Source organism: Cryptomeria japonica, chromosome 10, assembly GCF_030272615.1.
Source record: "Cryptomeria japonica chromosome 10, Sugi_1.0, whole genome shotgun sequence".
Lineage (NCBI taxonomy): Eukaryota > Viridiplantae > Streptophyta > Pinopsida > Cupressales > Cupressaceae > Cryptomeria > Cryptomeria japonica.
Window position 1 is genome coordinate 42,525,353 of NC_081414.1, and position 17,191 is coordinate 42,542,543.

Here is a 17,191-nt window from a genome sequence, read left to right on the forward strand (position 1 = left end):
AAAGGAAAGAAAAGCATTATAGTCATGTTCATGGTTGATTGTTAACAGATCAACATGTCTAGTAAATGCATAGCTAAAATCATAAGGATCATTTTATTTCCATCTATAGCCATTACCTAAAGTAAGGGAAAATTCTAGCTAGGTTTAAGGAAAGTCCATAGCATTTACATTGTTATGTTTAATAAATATATGGTAATCCTTGGGGGATATGAAGACCAATGGTTCAGACAACAAGGTGTTGAATACTTACTATTTTTATATTGTTAACATATTCCTAGCTGTAACCAAATGATTTACTAGTGACACATTCTGTAGGAAACATACAAAAAATACATTAAGAAATTCTTAGAATGAGGCAATTTAACAACCACATGAAATGCCATTTGAGCAAAACAGATACATAAGCAATCCATCCAAGAAAATTTAACTAAAGATGCTTCTCCTACCTCCTAGTATTGTCATGTACTTGTTCTCCTCTCCTTGGTTTCCACTGTTTTGCCACCCAATAGTCCAATAGTTTCCCTAGAAAACAAGCAAAAGCAGGTGCTCATTAAAATGTTTTCATTGCTTGTTCTAATTCAATCTATAATAGATATAGGTTGGAATATTGTTAACACATTCATCTTTAAAATATTGATGTTTATCTAGCCACTTCCATACTTAAGATTCACATGCCCTTTTAAATTTCCAATGAATACTACCATATAAATTTTGCGTTCAATGTAAAATAAATAAACTTAATAAAACTTAATTCAAATAAAGCCTAGATACAATGGGTAATTTAGGATCAAAAAAGGCCTCATAAGACATTTATATCTAGCTAACAAGATAATATTTACTTGCAATCTTTTATTTCAATGTTGGATGGTTACTTGATCAACATCTAATTTTTTTTAAAAAGAATATAATTAAATATAATAAATGGGAAACATCTAAGGAAACTTTTGTTTATTAAAATTTTGAATAAAACGTTCATCTCAAGCAGGCCCCTCCTCATATACCTCTCCCTTATTGTGGATCCTACAGTGAACTGGCAATGCTGATTCAAGGTCCTGATTTTTACCCTCCACTAGAAGTTCGCTGATTTTGGGAGAGGCATAGGAAGTGGTCGGGCTTTTGAGGCCTAGGTGGAAGTTCGTGAGTTTCCTCCTCCACAATGAACTTGCCATCATCAAAAGTGATCGGGCTTTTCACCCTTCACCGGCAGTGACACTAGGAAGGTCGGGCTTTTTGATAGGCATTCACAATGCTTGCAAGATGATCGTAGATTTAGCCCTTAGGTGGAAGTGAAAGCTTCCAACCTTGCCTTCTATATCATTTGATTATCACCCTTGATCATTCATTCAATCAACTTTGATAAATTGCGCTCTCTTCCACATATTTGGTCAGATTTTTCAAGGCAAGTTGGAAATTCACTCAGCATGGTCGGACTTTTTGGACCCCACTAGCAATGGTCAAGGTTTTGGGGATGCACTAGCAGTGATCGTGGTTTTCACCACTTACTGGAAATCATCTTTGCGAGTCGCGGATTTAAACCCTCAATGGCAATGGTCATAGATTTGATCTTGCACTGGAAGTCATGCTCTTGTTCAAACTTTTTGGTTCCAATTGGATGGGTATAAGCTAGGTCGAACTTTTAGGGGTGAAATGGAAGTGACACCAAAGTGTGAGTTCATCTTACTCACTTAGCATTTTAACATGCTTCCACTTACTACCATGCAACCTCCTCCATTTCAAACATCATTAGCTTAAAAATTCTAAGGCATTGACTTCAAGGAACACTAATCTTATCGAATTCATGAATCTCCCAACCTGCGGGCTTTAGGTAGGCAATTGGAAATGATCTCAAGGTAGGTCGGAGATCTTACCACCAACTGGCAGTGCTAGAAGAGGCAGGTTGGACTTTTTGGTGGTCACTAACAATGACCTCACTTGTTCAATTCTATTAACAGTGACACTTGTTCCATCAATTTAAGGGTCCTTCATCATCAGCACAACCTCATCTTGATTGCACTATGCCTTAACACCTCTTCTCAAGCATTCCACTCTCTTTGACAGCTCTTCATACTTAGACTCAATTTTTCATCTCTAATTTTGAAGGCATATGATGACGATGATCAAGTGAAATGATCATCTCAAATCGTTCATTGCTAAGGCCTTGAGAGTTAATTGACTCATTTCCATCCTAAAGAGGGAGACATGACTTTATCACTAACAACTTGGGGCATCGCACCTCCTACAAGTAAAAGGTTAATAGCTAAAGACAGCACCAGATGACAAAACTAAGACAACTAACCCAGAAAGCAGAAAAAAGTGGGGGTCCCCATTTGCAATGGGGTGATGTGTGAAACAGTCACAACAGGATAAAACATTAATGATAAGATAATATTGCCCCTTGCATGCCTTGAGTGCTAGCATGAGGCTAAGGATGTATTGGGAAGGCTTGGCAATCCGTGGGACGTTGATCTAGCATGATTGAGTCTCCTCGTGTGTATGAGAGGACTACTTGGTTATATCTGGTGCCATCCCTTCAAGCACACATGATGACACTCCCTACACTTAGCACTCTAGAATCTAGGTCCTAATAATTGGGTAGCACCCTATGGATTTAATGTCGCTTGATCTTTTTGTTATCTTGTGATATATGTCATGCGGAAAATTTGGTGTTTCTCTTGTGGGTGCCTCCTAGCCCTTATTGTTGCCAACTGAGGATGCTTCCTCACTTTTTTGGTGTTTTGCTTATTGTTGCTCGAGAACCCTCTCTTATATTGATGCACTGTTGGCGTTTCCATCTTGTTGTGGTTTTATGACTCTTGTTGGGTTGATGTGTTCATGTTGAGTATATGCTCCATGCTGAGTGATGTATCTATGTAAGCCTATCAATTGCCTTGTATGCTTGTATGACTGTTTGGGTCATGTGACTATCTCTACGAGCATGGTGGGGTGGACTTGAGGGTACCACATGGTCGGGTGGTGTTGCCAAACACCGTTGGGGATCGAAGGACATGGTTCGTGACTAGCTCGATGGGTTCTACCTCCTTCCTCAACATTGGATTCTTCTCATTCTCTCTCTCTCTCTTGCAAGACGTGATCATTTGTATATTGATACATGCGATGTATCATTGATCATGTATGAAATGGACACTCCAATTGGAGCTGGATGTAATACTTAATATGATATGGATTGGTATTTCTTGTGAGGCCCTACCTCGACTCAGTTTGACATTTTCAGTTATTTGCATATTGAGACTATTATGGATGCTTTATTTTATGCTTTATGGACTTAGAACTTATATGATTCCATGATTTGGATCACACTGACATATGTTGATGCTTTATTTCATGCATGATGATTATGAAACTTTAGATATGTTACTAGAATAGAATTACATTATGATGGTGAATGTCATTATTGGAAATTTGCAGGATTTTATTTTGATGATAGAAAAATGATGCTTATTTATGAGTGGTTCAATTCTGGAAAATTATGTTAATTGCTTATGTGAAATTGAATTTGAAACAAATGAGATATTGAATTATTGTTGCCTAATGTATGAGTGTTTGATGTGCTATGGAATCCATGTATTTGATTATGTATAAATGTGATTATTTGGAATTACTAATGTGTTAATTGAGATGCGCAGGAAAATTATCCATGTGACCATGGAATTTATATGGAGAACCAAGCCTAGACCGATGTGCGTTTGTTAAGCCGGGAGTTGTCTATTTGGAGAGACAACACCCCTTTGTAATGTATTTTATTTGTGAAGTGTATAATGCTTGAGTGTTAAAATTAATTTATGTGTATATGTGTAATCCTACAAGAGACAAATCCTATGTGTGATTTTTTATATTGTATTTTTATTGTGTCACTTGACACATGTGCTGATTAGTGTCATTGATTTTGACTTGTCTCTTGGAGGGAGTTTTGTTTCTACCAAAGCCATTCAAAAACATGAGTGTGGTCCCAAATTTGCCTTGGGTAGGGAGTCTTGGGAGTGGTCAACTCAAGTTTGACCCGTAGGTAAACTTCAGTTGGGTTTCCAAAGGGTTTAATGGACTCCTAGGGTAAGTTTTTAGGCTTTTCCAAAGGTCCAAAGGGTGTACCTATGGGTTAGGGGTATTTTGCAGCATGTGGCTTCTCCCATGTGACTATTTAGTCACTTCAAAAAGGGGTGTTTCCAAGATGAACGAAAATTCAACTTAGAAAGTTCTTCCTAGGATAGAGAACCTTCCTTTTAGATGTCAAACTCTCTTCCCCATCTTCTTCCACCTTTTCCCTTTCCAATCTTGGTAATGTGTAAGAGTTTGGGAAGGGCAACCAATGGGAACTCACACCTCACCCAAGGGGTTGGGAGGTGTGTGAGAGGCCTTCTTAGGCAAGAATTTGGAGGCTTAGTGGGTAATCACCCACTCTCCATTCTTGGAGATTATGCTGGTTTTGAAAAAGTTAGTAGGAGATTAGCACTTTTGGTGGAATTTGGAGAAAGTTAGTGAGGAAGTGGGCAGCTCATCCCCAACTAATTTTAGCAAACCTCTTGGCAGAATAAGGTTGGTTACTTCTTACCTCCTCTTGTTATGTTGTATGTGTTAGTTTATGTTGTTGTAAAAGAAAAGAGTTGCTTGTAATGAGAGTGTTTTATGAAGTTTTGTTGAAGTTAAGAAAGTGTAGTTTTCTTTTCTATGTGTTTTGTTTTGTGTTCTTCTTGTTTTGGGAGTGTCCAAGATCTCCTACTCTTGGGAGGGTAGGAAGATCTTGGGGTGGAAGGAGTATGACAGCCATGGGTGAGAGGCTCTCCTTATGGAGAGTGATCTCAAGGTTGTCCTTTGTGACCCTTGTTGCATAGCCTTGTGTATGCATTTGGGGGTCATAAGGGGAGTAAATATAGCCTTGAGCCTTTTTGGGGGGCATAAGGATTGTGGAAGTATTTGTTGCATTTGTGTTGCCATGAGGTGGCTTGTGTTGTTTTTTTTTGGCATGCATTCTCCCCATTGGTACTTGGTCCACTTCCACCCATGGAAGAGTCACCATGAAAGTGGTGAATGTGTAGCTTGGGAAGGGAAATTTGAATGTAAGTGTCTTCCTATGTTTGTTGTGGAGTTGCTTGTTTGTAACCCGTCTAGTGCTTGGTTCTCCAAGCTCGGGGGTGGCTTCTAGTAAGCCTAGGCTGGGAGGTGAGCTTCCCATGGTCAAAAATGTGTTTTATTGCAGGTTGCATCGGAATGGGAAAAGATGGATTAAAGAACTATGTTGCTGTTTGGTGTTGCAGAAAAGTGTTTTTAAAAAAAAAGGAAAAAAGATAGTTACAATGTAGTAGTTTGTATAAAGGAAGAAAAGTGAGCATGTGTAGTATTTACTTTCAAGAAAGAGAAAGTGTTGTATTATTCTCAAGTTACTATGTAGAGAAGAAACATTGTTGGGATTTCATCCCATTTGTATTCATGTTATTTGGTATCCATAATAATTTTGTATCTACCTTGCTAATGAAATACATGATGTTTTCCCTATTTTAGATAGTTGCAAATGAAAGAAGTAATATATTTGATTGTATGAAAATTTTTATGTTTTACAAAAGAAAGAGAAGCAAATGCATTTATTATGATTTCTGCAAGAAAATGGAATTTTATGCTACGTGTTCTTTATAATGTTAGGCTGCTGTAAATTTAAGTAAAAACAGTCATTTATTTCCTGTTATTGCAGAAATGAAATTTATTGTAATAGTTTATTCTTTTCAAAAAAAGGAAGTAACATTTAGCATTTGATAATGGTACTTTTGTTACTAAGTAAGAGGAATACATACTAGGAAATCCCTTTAAATGCATTTTGTTGTTTTACAAATTAAGATTAAACACAAAAGGAAAGCCTATATGGGATTATATAAAAAAAATAAAATAAAATAAATGGTAGCAAAAGAGATTTATATTAATATTTTTAGCTCCTTAAATGTTGTTTGGACAATCTGATTTATACAAAAAAAAAATAATATTCACAGCTCTGATAATATTAATTTACAGAAAAGGAGATCTGATAAACAAGTCATTTAAAAACATATATATACACATATATATATAAATACATATATATATTTATATATATATACATTCATACATGTATATATATATATATATATATATATATATATATAAAAATATATATATATATATATATAAATATATATACATTTGCATTTAAATATCAAAACGAAAAATAAACGTTTTTTTTTTTGTATCGCGTTAATGTTTTTTTTAACAGCTGAGGGAGGGTTTAACGGGCGAGCCGAACCACTGTGTAACACAGTGGCCGGCAGTGGCGCGGGGGACGCCCGGCCGCCACTGTGGTTACCCACAGTGGGCGGCGCCCGGCCGCGCTGTGGGTAGCCACAGTGGCGCCCGGGGGAAATACCCCGCCCACTGCATACTCTTCACCCGCGCTTAAACAAAAAACTCGCTCCGCCGCTTCGCCGCCCTCTCCAAACCCTCCGCTCCGCCCGTTTCACTCGCCCACGCCGCGGTTTCTTCAAGGGAAAACCTCCGCCCGTCTCCCTCTCCATTCCTCCGCCATTCCAGTTAGCAAATAAAAAAAAGATAAGGGGAGAGGGTGTGGGGTTCGGCTAGGGTTGCCCCTCGGCCGCCGACCCACCCTGCAACAACACACACAGGGGTTGTAGAAATGAAAAAAAAAAAAAGAAGAGGAGATATTATTCTAATCGCCCTAACCCTAGCTCGGGTTAGGGCAAACACCCACTTAAGTTTTATAATATGAGTGTGTGTGTGTGGGGGGGGAAAATATAATATAACAAAAAAAAAGGGGGTTCAAATCCCTACATTCTTTTGGAGAAGCAATTTAGTAAATGGTAATAATAAAGAATAGTTATATATATATATATATATATATATATATATATATATATATATATATAAATGTATATATATATATATATATATATATATAAAATTATGTGTATAGGTATGTATAAACATTTATAAAAGAATTATATTTGCTTGGGGTGGTTAATCAAGTAATTAGTTAAGGGTAACATAAGGAATATTCTAGTATATATAAGAAATACATATGCGTATTTATATATATATATATATATACACATACCAATACGTATGTATATAAATATATATATATATATGAGTAATTTTTAAATTTGTTTTAGATGATTGATAACTCAAATGGAAGTTGATAACATTACCTAATGTTCTTTTAAATTAGAAATTAAATGTAGGAGCATTATAAGGGGAAAAATTATAAACTCGTGGGTAGAGCATGCCCATTTGTTTCAAAAAGAAAGGAGTAATAATAATAATAACTCATAGCAATATTGGTGGGGTCAAGTGGCCTATTTAGAATTTAATTAAGAAGCGTTTTAAATTTAAGGGGACATTCTTTAGTGAGGTTGTTAATCTTAAAAGAAAACTAGGACAAAATTAAATTTAGAAATCCTAACGGGTTAAGAAAGATAAGATAAATTTTAGAACGTTTAAATTGAGATTAAACGTTATACTTGAGATTTTAATTATTTATTAACGAAGCTTAGTGAATTTCCTTTTGGGAGAAATTTTAGCTCATAGATAATTTAGTTATCTTCATTACTAAATTGAATTGAATTACCTGATTGACACCAAATATAGTTAAGATCAAACCAAGATGCATCATTTTAGATAAGTAAGTCGATAATTAGTTAAGTATTTTAAAAAAAAAAAATTCCCGTTCGTGCCCAAAAGTTTGGGCATGACATTTCTTTACGTGCACTAGTGTTGGAATCAGGCACAAAGTATGATCTCTTATGCTTCTCTATTCTTGATTTATAATGATGCTATCATAGGAACATTTCAATTAGTGTTTTAAAATGAACATAGATGTGTTTGGTTTAGTGTTGGGAGTTGATTTAGTCATCTCCTAGTGGGTCATGAGTAATTGATCCGGTCTCGGATGCGTTGCTAAGGTAGCGATGTTAACGAACCCTTAGAGGTGGATTGAGTTAACTCGGATGGAGTTTCGAGAGTCTAGACTTCCGCATGTGCATGGTTGGTTAACAAATAGTTGACTTTACCTTGAGATTAAGCATTATACTTGTATATGATATGCATGATGTCACTTGATTACTCTTAAAAAAATATTTCCATGCATTCCATGTGTATATTGCTCATATCCTCTAGGGTTCCTTGGCGGGGCGTTACAATCTACGTACTTGACACATAGTTGTCCTAATATTTCCTTTATAGTTGGACTTGTCTCTCATTTCTCTACAAAGCCTCATGAAAGTCACTAGAAGGAAGCCAAATGTAGCTTGAGGTGTATTTAGGGCACTTCACACTTTGGCATTCATTACACATCAAGAGCTTCTTAGATTGTGGGCTTCATTGACTCAAATTGGGTTGGTTATGTTGATGATTAGAAGTCTACTTCTAGCTTTTTCTTTTGCCTTGGTTTCGATCCGATTGCATAGTAATGCAAGAAGCAAACAACTATTGCATCATCATTGATAGAGGCTAAGTATTCAGAAGCAATCTTGGCTAGTCAAAAGATTCTTTGGCTTCATTAATTGATGACTAAGTTTTGATTTCTTCCTAATCATCCCACTTCTCTTTGGTGTGATAACCAAAGTACCATTCATATCTCACACAACACAGTGGAGCATCAACATACTAAGCATAATGAGATCTACACACATTTCATTAGGCAGCTCACCAAGATGGTGTTCTTAGTTTAGAGTACTTGCCTACAGAGCAGCAAGTTGCAAACATCTTAACTAAACCATTGGCATCGCCTCGTTTTTATCAGTTGCGATCTATGCCTGAGGTAAAGTTGTCCTTGAGGGGGTCTTCTTGAGTCTTTCCTTCACTTCTCATGTTTTGTTTGGATGTTCTCTCTTTTTTGGAGAGGATATTTTTCTCATAAAGTTTTTCTTCTTTTCTTTATTTGTGAGAGATAGTTTGTACATGGGAACCTCATTAAGGCTTGTTGTCAATACCCATTTTTTGCATTCTTTCCATTGGTTTATTCCACCCTAAGTTGCACTTAAGGGGGGCGTGTTGGTATGAAAAGGGTTATTCCCTAATTGGTTCCCCTCTAGAAGATATTCATACTTAGGAGTTAAGTTTATATAGGTAGCTTCTAGAGTACACCTAGGATACTTATCTCTTTTTGTCTCATTGCATATGATTATGACACTTGTCATATTCCTATGCCTTTCTAAGTCTCGCCTTGCCTTTATAAGAAGAGAATCTCTTGCATGTTTTGTAATCTTTTGAATATATTCATACTTAGGAGTTAAGTTTATATAGGTAGCTTCTAGAGTACACCTAGGATACTTATCTCTTTTTGTCTCATTGCATATGATTATGACACTTGTCATATTCCTATGCCTTTCTAAGTCTCGTCTTGCCTTTATAAGAAGAGAATCTCTTGCATGTTTTGTAATCTTTTGAATATTGTAGTCCTATTGTATTCTTGATTGGTAGAATAGCATCTTTTGTTGTTGCTTCTCTCTTGTGTGCGTGAAAGTTATTTGGTGTTGCAAATTGAAAATCTTGGTTGCTTACTTCAACATGCATAACATTTGTCTTCTATCCTTTGAATAGCTTTGTATGCTTCTAAGTTATTAATCCTTTTTATAGTTGTCATTGTTGTTTTCTTTGTTCAAATATATCCAGTTGTTGATGGAAAACACTATGTTTAATCCATGTTATAATTTAGATGTATGAACAGAAAACTATCATGGTGAGATAAGAACTTTGCAAGTCTTATGCTCCAACCTCTGAGATAAAACAAAAGTTGGTCTAATTTGTTCTCAATATTTAATTTTCATGCAAAACCCCAAATGATAAAAATTGTACAGTGTCCATAAATAGCAAACTTGTGTATTGTTTAGATTTTAAAAGTAGATTAAATCAACGAGCTTCCCCTTAAATTTGAATAGAGGATTTCCTAAAATTGTTCCAGCTTAAGTTGCCCTAAAAGGGGAAAATAAAAAAGATAACATCAATCACAATAAGCATAGAACTAAGACTATCTCAATATTACACTCAACATTACAGCTACGCCTATGGGTTTAGTGGCATACTATACATAGAAATGTTGACTCTCCAAAAGCTGGATTCACTGATGGTCAAGATGCAACAAAGTCTTATGATTGACAATGTTTTCTACATTAATGATTAAGCAACTATGCAAATCAGTTGGGCATTAAGTCTATTTGTATATATAAAATCACGTTTATAGTAAAAATATTTCTATCTATAAACTACTTCAGTAAAATCTTTATTTTTATAAATATACAGCAATAATCAAGAGCTCTAAAAACATCATGATCATTAGTTTAGTTGTTGACTAATCAACAAAAAATACAAGGAATATGAGTTCTTATAAAATGTGTCATTCTTCTCTACCTTTAGTAGTAGGCAAGACAAAAACATGTGCTCTTACTAATATGTGTCATTCTTTTCTACCTTGAATATGACCTGTAAGACGAGGTCTGGCCTAAATCAATCTAATAAAGGTAACGATACTCAGATATCGTGCACATGCACTGTTTCCAAGTGTTGTGGCAGTTGTTGAACTTTTGACTGTGTTCCAACATGATGTCAAATATGCCATCACGAAAATGGAGGTTGAACGAGGTCAACCTAGTGAAATCATGAGACAGAAGAAACTGATTCAAAAATCAGAATAGAAGCAACTGCAAAAAATCTGAAACCTTGGGGTGGAATTCGAGACACAAATCCCAAAGCGTGAATTTCGAGGTTTGGAAGAAACCCAGAAATTAAAATTTTCTACAAACTTAAAACCTGAAATTTTTCCTGAAAATAATCAGAAAAAAATAATAATTTGCAGAAAATAAAAAAATACCTTTGATTTTTTTGAAAAAAAACCATAAAAATATTGACGATTTTATTCCCAAAAAAACGCAAAAAAAAAAAAGGGGCAGACACCCTAGGTCGGATGTACAACATAAATGGCGCCCAGAAGACACCAAAATTCTCGACGTCCACAAAATTAGTAGAAATCGCTAACTGTTTTTAAATTCCAAGGCAAATTTGCTGGCACAAAATTTGAGGCATGGAAAACGAGGTACCCAGAAAAATATGAAACCAACCCAAAAAAAGCTCTCGAAAAACCCACCAAGAATCTGAAATCAGAATGCAAATCTGACGGCTCAAAAATTGAGGCACAGAAAACGATGCACCCAGAAAAATCTGATGACGACCCAGTTAAGGTCTCGAAAAACCCACCAAGAATCTGCAACCAGAATAAAATTTCGACTTGAACTGAAGGGTCAAAGCCCTAGTCGAAAATTGCAGAAACCCTAGGAAAATTTTCAATCTGCAAAAAAAAACCTCCAAGTTGCAGGCCTAAAAATCTTCAAAACCCTTTAAAAAACATTAACTGCTGCCCAGCACAAAGAAATTCGCCCACGAACCAAAAACCCTCGAAACCCTCAAAAAAGCAAAATCGTTTTTTTATTTAAAAACAATAAAAAAAAATCTAGAAAATATTCCAGAAAGAAGGCCATGAAAAAATTCGCCAAACTTTAAAAAATCCCATCGACCCGCTTTGATACCATGAAAAATAAATTGAATGAATGATTCAATAATCGAATGATTACATTGAATGATATACACGTATATAGAGAGGTTACAAGACGATGTTCTATAATTAGAACATAACGTTAAAGTAAAAGATTAAAGAGCTAAACGCTAAATTAAGCATAAAAGCTAAATTAACTAAAACGAAAAAAAGTTAAATGCTAAATAAAGCTTAAAAGCTAATTACATAATAAAAAGCTAACTTAACAAGCTAAATAAGTCTACAACTTAAAATAGAAGATGACCACTAAAAATAGAAGATGACCATTATAGAAGATATTAATATTATTTTAACAGCAATACAAAAACAATCTTATCTTTTATACTCTCAAGTCATTATTAGGCTTCTAGAGCTCAATTGTTACCTCTATTGTCTAGTAGCAAAAGGAAACCAACTTATGATTTACAATTTACTTATGAAAATGACGACCATTCTCTATCATTCTATACAAGACAACTCAAGGGATTATAAGAAAACTGAACAACTTTTCTGTTGTGATGTTAACGGTCTTCAACAAATATTAAGATGTCAAAATTAGCATTAGTTCATCAAAACTCAATCTTAGTAAATTTATTAAGATAGCTTGATAATAAAAAGACCACATGTAAAAAAGCAAACATTTTGCTCAGTGCTGTTAAAACTTAAAATTAAGATCTTTACAACATACATTAGATTTAAAATTCATATAAGGTTGCAATTTAACATGTAATTTGGTTTGAATGCAAGTGAAGTGTTTAAAACAATTCAAGATCCATTTCTCTTTCTAAACTAAGTAAAGAGATCAACAACTTACAGGTGATAATAGAAGATAGTCATTAGGTTTAACTGCCATAGACAAATTTCCTTCAAAATACAATGTAATCGTTGGAAATGCTTCATTGACACTGCAAGGAACACATTCCCACAAATGATTAGTAGTACACTATTTGGAGAATGAAAGGCCCTGTAGGTCCTATGAATGGACAATAAACTATCTTTGCAAATGCACTAAAAGTTCAATGGCATTATTAATAAAAACTTAAACCAAAGCTAAAATCATTGGATAGCATGTGACTAATATTGACTTTGGATATGAACAAACCACTTATTTGAAGAGTTCTTTTCCCAATCATGTAACCTCATAACTTCTAATAAATCCATTTAGTGCTTAGTGTAATTATTGAGTTGCTAACCCAATTGTTAGCATTTTAACTTGTCCTTTTTAGAACAACTCAAATAGGAACAATATGTGAGGAATCATCTTTTCAAATTCACAAGGGTATCTCCCTAATCTAAAAGGGATTTAGTGTAAAACAGTAAACAAGCTTGCTACTTCTATTCACTATACATTTTTATCATTGAGAGTTTTGCACGAAAACAAAATAGTGGAAAGCAAACTCAACCTATCTATTTGATCTCGGAGGTTATAGTACAAGATTTGAAAGTTCTTTATCTCACCATAAGGATTTTCTCTTTATGCAGCTAAACAACAATACTATCTATTGATTAAAGCAGAGATCAGCAGATTCATTTCAACAAAATAGTTTAAACAAAATCAGCACTTGACTAACAATAAGAAACTTGGTGCAAGATTGAAAAGAAGCAATTTTATTAAAAGCATACAAAGCTACTTATAAGAAGAAAAATGAGTGCTGCATAAAATTAAACATGAATTCTCTTATTACTGACTTATCAAATTCTCACAACAAAGCACAATGATTTAACTTCACAGTTTGAATGAAAACTTTTGCAACAAAAGTATGGCATAAACTCTCATTACAAATAATGCTCAAAGGACTTATTTATAAACTGTTACGAAAAATGTTTTAAGGATAAAATTAATAATATGATATTTGGATAACAATCTAATCCATATCTACAGAAAACAGGAAATAAAGCTACTTTAAAACAACTAATTCTAAAACAATTAAATAAATGCAATTAGCCTAAAATAAGCTATCGTCTTTTGTAAATGATGTTCAATTTACAATTCAATATGCAAGATGTATTCTTAATTGTATTCTCTATATCTATGCAATTTTCTATCTCTATTATAAATCTGACTATCTTCTTTGTTTGACAGGTGAGAGGAGTATTTTTCGATTTCAATATCCTCTTCACAAATATCAAATGATATATATATGCAAGAGGGGAGGATCAAGCAGTGCCTTGACCGGTCATGTCTTATGGACATGACCGATCAAGACACTACTTGATCACACCCTTTGATATATGTTATCAACCGGTGTTTAATTTATTACCAGCCCGATACTAATCGGGGTTCACGTAACATAGTGTATATGCCAATCAGTATTCACGATGGTGTTGGCGTGGCATATTAACCGATGGGAATCGGTGTCTAAGTTAATTGACACCGATCACTAACTAAAGGTTATATATCCCAAGCGGTGCATACTTTGCCACCCGAAAGCAACTCGATAATTATTTGTTTATTGCTGGGAACACATCTGATGTGAATCGGAATACATAGTTAACCCGATAACCATCAGTGATCACCGATATACCATGCTATAACATGATTATCGATATTGATCGACTAAGTAGATTTGATATATAAAAGAGGAATGATTATCAAATGAAAATGGCTTGAAGTTTTCTTGATGGTTTATCGATAGGATAAATGATTGAATGAGAGACTTCATTTATCTCTCATTCAATCATTTATCTTACCAAAGCTATCATGCATTAACACTCCCTCTTAGCTGGGTAAGATAAATGAGAGCAGTGCATCAAGCATCACAATTCAAATGATAGTTAGCATTCTTTACACAATCTAACTTTCTAGGAAATCATATCACCTAATCACATGATATGAAGTATCACCTAAACATGTGATACAAAGTGTCTATCACATCAATCTTGTGATGACAGGATATGACCTTAACATGTGATATCAGTATTGCCTAAGCACGCAATACTTAAGGATAATCATATGAGAAAATATTCAATTCTCATCTTTATCCAAGTTGTGGTAGGTGCACTAACATCTCATATAAATGTTTTACCACAACACAATCATGGCTCATCCATGACACACCAGAGATCCAACATGATAACTGGTTTGGACATTATAAGATCGTCACCTTATAATGTCTCCATACAAGTGTTCATTATCTGGAGAGATCATCACCTCTTAGATATGAACCCAGGGGATAAAAATCCCAAATGTCCTATCACGACAAAGAGGTTTACACATTAAACATCTTATTGATATGTAAATATAGATTACAAAGCAAATTACCTTTCTATCATACCTAAACCTTTTCTGAAGTGATCAACCTTCACTCTGGAAAGAGGTTTGGTCAGAATATCTGTCGTTTGATCTCCTGTACAAACATATTCTAATTGAATCACATTTTTGTCTACCATATCTCACACATAGTGGTATGGGATCTCAATATGCTTGGAACTGTCATGGAACACTGGATTAACTGAAAAGTTTTATGCAGCTCTGATTGTCACAATGTAAAATAGTGGGTTTCATAGGTTCTCCAAACAACCCCACAAGCAACTTCCTAAGCCATACTGCCTCTCGAGCAGCCATAGAAGTTGCAATGTATTCTGCCTCGGTGGAGCTTTGAGCTACAGAGGATTGCTTCCTATTGATCCAAGATATCATGGCTGAACCTAGATTGAATCAATACCCTGAAGTGCTTTTTCTGTCAGTTACACTTCCAGCCCAATCTGAATCTGTAAATCCATGTAGGTTTATGTCAACTTTCTCATATTTGAGACCAAGGTTTAGAGTACTTTGTAGGTATCTCATGATGTGTTTTACTGCAACCAGGTGTATCTCCTTAGGCTCACACATGAACTGACTTAAGGCATTGACTGCATAACAGATATCTAGCCTTGTATTCACTAGGTACATCAGGGACCCAATCATCTGTCTGTATTGAGTAGAGTCAGTGGGTTGTGACTCTGCTGCTGCTTCTTTAAGTTTATGTAAATTGGTTTCCATAGGAGAGGTCATGGGCCTACAGTTTAGCATTCCGATACTCTTCAAAATATCCAAGGTATACTTTCCTTGGTTTAGTATAATGTTGTCAGAATTCTGCCATACTTCCAATCCTAGGAAGTAATGAAGGAGTCCTAAGTCCTTCATATCAAATTCTTTGGATAGATCTTTCTTGCATTGATCTATAAGATGATCATTTCCTGTGATTAATAAGTCATCAACATATAAAATCAACATTAGCATATCACCTTTATTTCTTTTGTAGTAGTGATTAGGATCTGCATCATTTTTAGAGAAGCCTAGTCCTGAGAGATAGGTGTCGATTCTTTCATACCAAGCCCTGGGAGCCTGTTTAAGCCCATGGAGAGCTTTCTTGAGTCTGCACACATGAGACTCTGCATTATAAATTTCAAACCCTTCAGGTTGCTCTAGGTAGACTTCTTCTAAGATCTCACCATTTAGAAATGCTATCTTAACATCAATCTGGTGTACCTTCCAACCCTTAGCTGCTGCAATGGCTAATACAGCTCTTACTGATGTATATCTGGCAACAGGTGCAAAAGTTTCTTCATAATCTATTCCTTCCCTTTGTGAGAACCCTCTAGCTACAAATCTAGCTTTGTGTTTTTCAATACTACCATCTGCAGCATGTTTGATCTTAAAAAGCCATTTAGATGAAACAACAGATTTCTTAGTTGGCCTAGGAACAATCTCCCAGACATCAATTTTCATAATAGACTGATACTCTTCAAACATAGCATCTTTCCATACTTGATATTCAAGAGCTTTTGATACATTGTTTGGTTCTACTTTAGAGAGATCATTCATAAGAGCAACATAGCTAGTGAATTTGTTAGGCCTTTTGCTTTCCCTGAAGGAGCAAAAAAATTTTGAGCTTTTGCTATAGTCTTGGTGGCCCATAGTGGTCTTTTCTTGAGGTTTTCTCTAGGTGGACTTTGAGTTTCACTTATAGTTTCCTCAGGATTCTCCCTCTGAAGCTCAGGAATAAGATCTCTATCTATGCTAGGGGTGGGGATATAGACTTCAGGGTCTAGAGAGCTTTGGGCTCTTTTGAATGCTAAGTCTTCTTCAAAGATCACATCCCTGCTTAGTTCAATATTCTTTTGACCAGGTATGTAGATCCTGTAGGCTTTGGAGGTTTCACTATATCCTACAAAGATTCCCCTTTTTCCAGAAGGCTCTAATTTTAATCTTTTCTCCTTAGGTACATGAATATAGACAGGGCATCCAAATATCCTAAGGTGGCTAATGTCAGGTTTTGATTTAGTAAATACTTCCTCAGGGGTCTTATCTTTAAGATGAGAGTGAGGACATCTGTTTTGAATATATACAGCAGTCCTAGTTGCTTCTGCCCAAAGATTGATATTTAGATTCTGATCAAGAATCATAGCTTTGGCAGCTTCAACGATTGTCCTATTTTTCCTTTCAGCCATCCCATTTTGTTGAGGGTTATAAGGTATTGTTAATTCCCTCTTAATCCCTGAATTTTTACAAAACTCTTTAAATAATTCTGATGTGTATTCCCCCCCATTATCAGTTCTTAGGGTTTTAATTTTATTTCCTGTGTAATTCTCTGTTAGTGATTTGAATTCTTTAAACCTATTAAGGATCTC

The 17,191-nt window shown here is 35.1% G+C and overlaps 1 protein-coding gene across 1 annotated transcript in view; it reads right to left on the bottom strand.

Annotated features, from left to right (window-relative positions):
* The window catches only part of LOC131048815 (aspartic proteinase 36), a 112,193-nt gene that overhangs the window by 56,602 nt on the left and 38,400 nt on the right, over window positions 1-17,191 (bottom strand). Inside the window, exons 7-8 of the mRNA XM_057982888.2 lie at window positions 12,393-12,483; window positions 447-522 (exon numbers count right to left, since the gene is read on the bottom strand). Of these exons, the coding sequence (XP_057838871.1) occupies window positions 447-522; window positions 12,393-12,483 (167 nt within the window). The remainder of the gene's footprint in view (window positions 1-446; window positions 523-12,392; window positions 12,484-17,191) is intronic.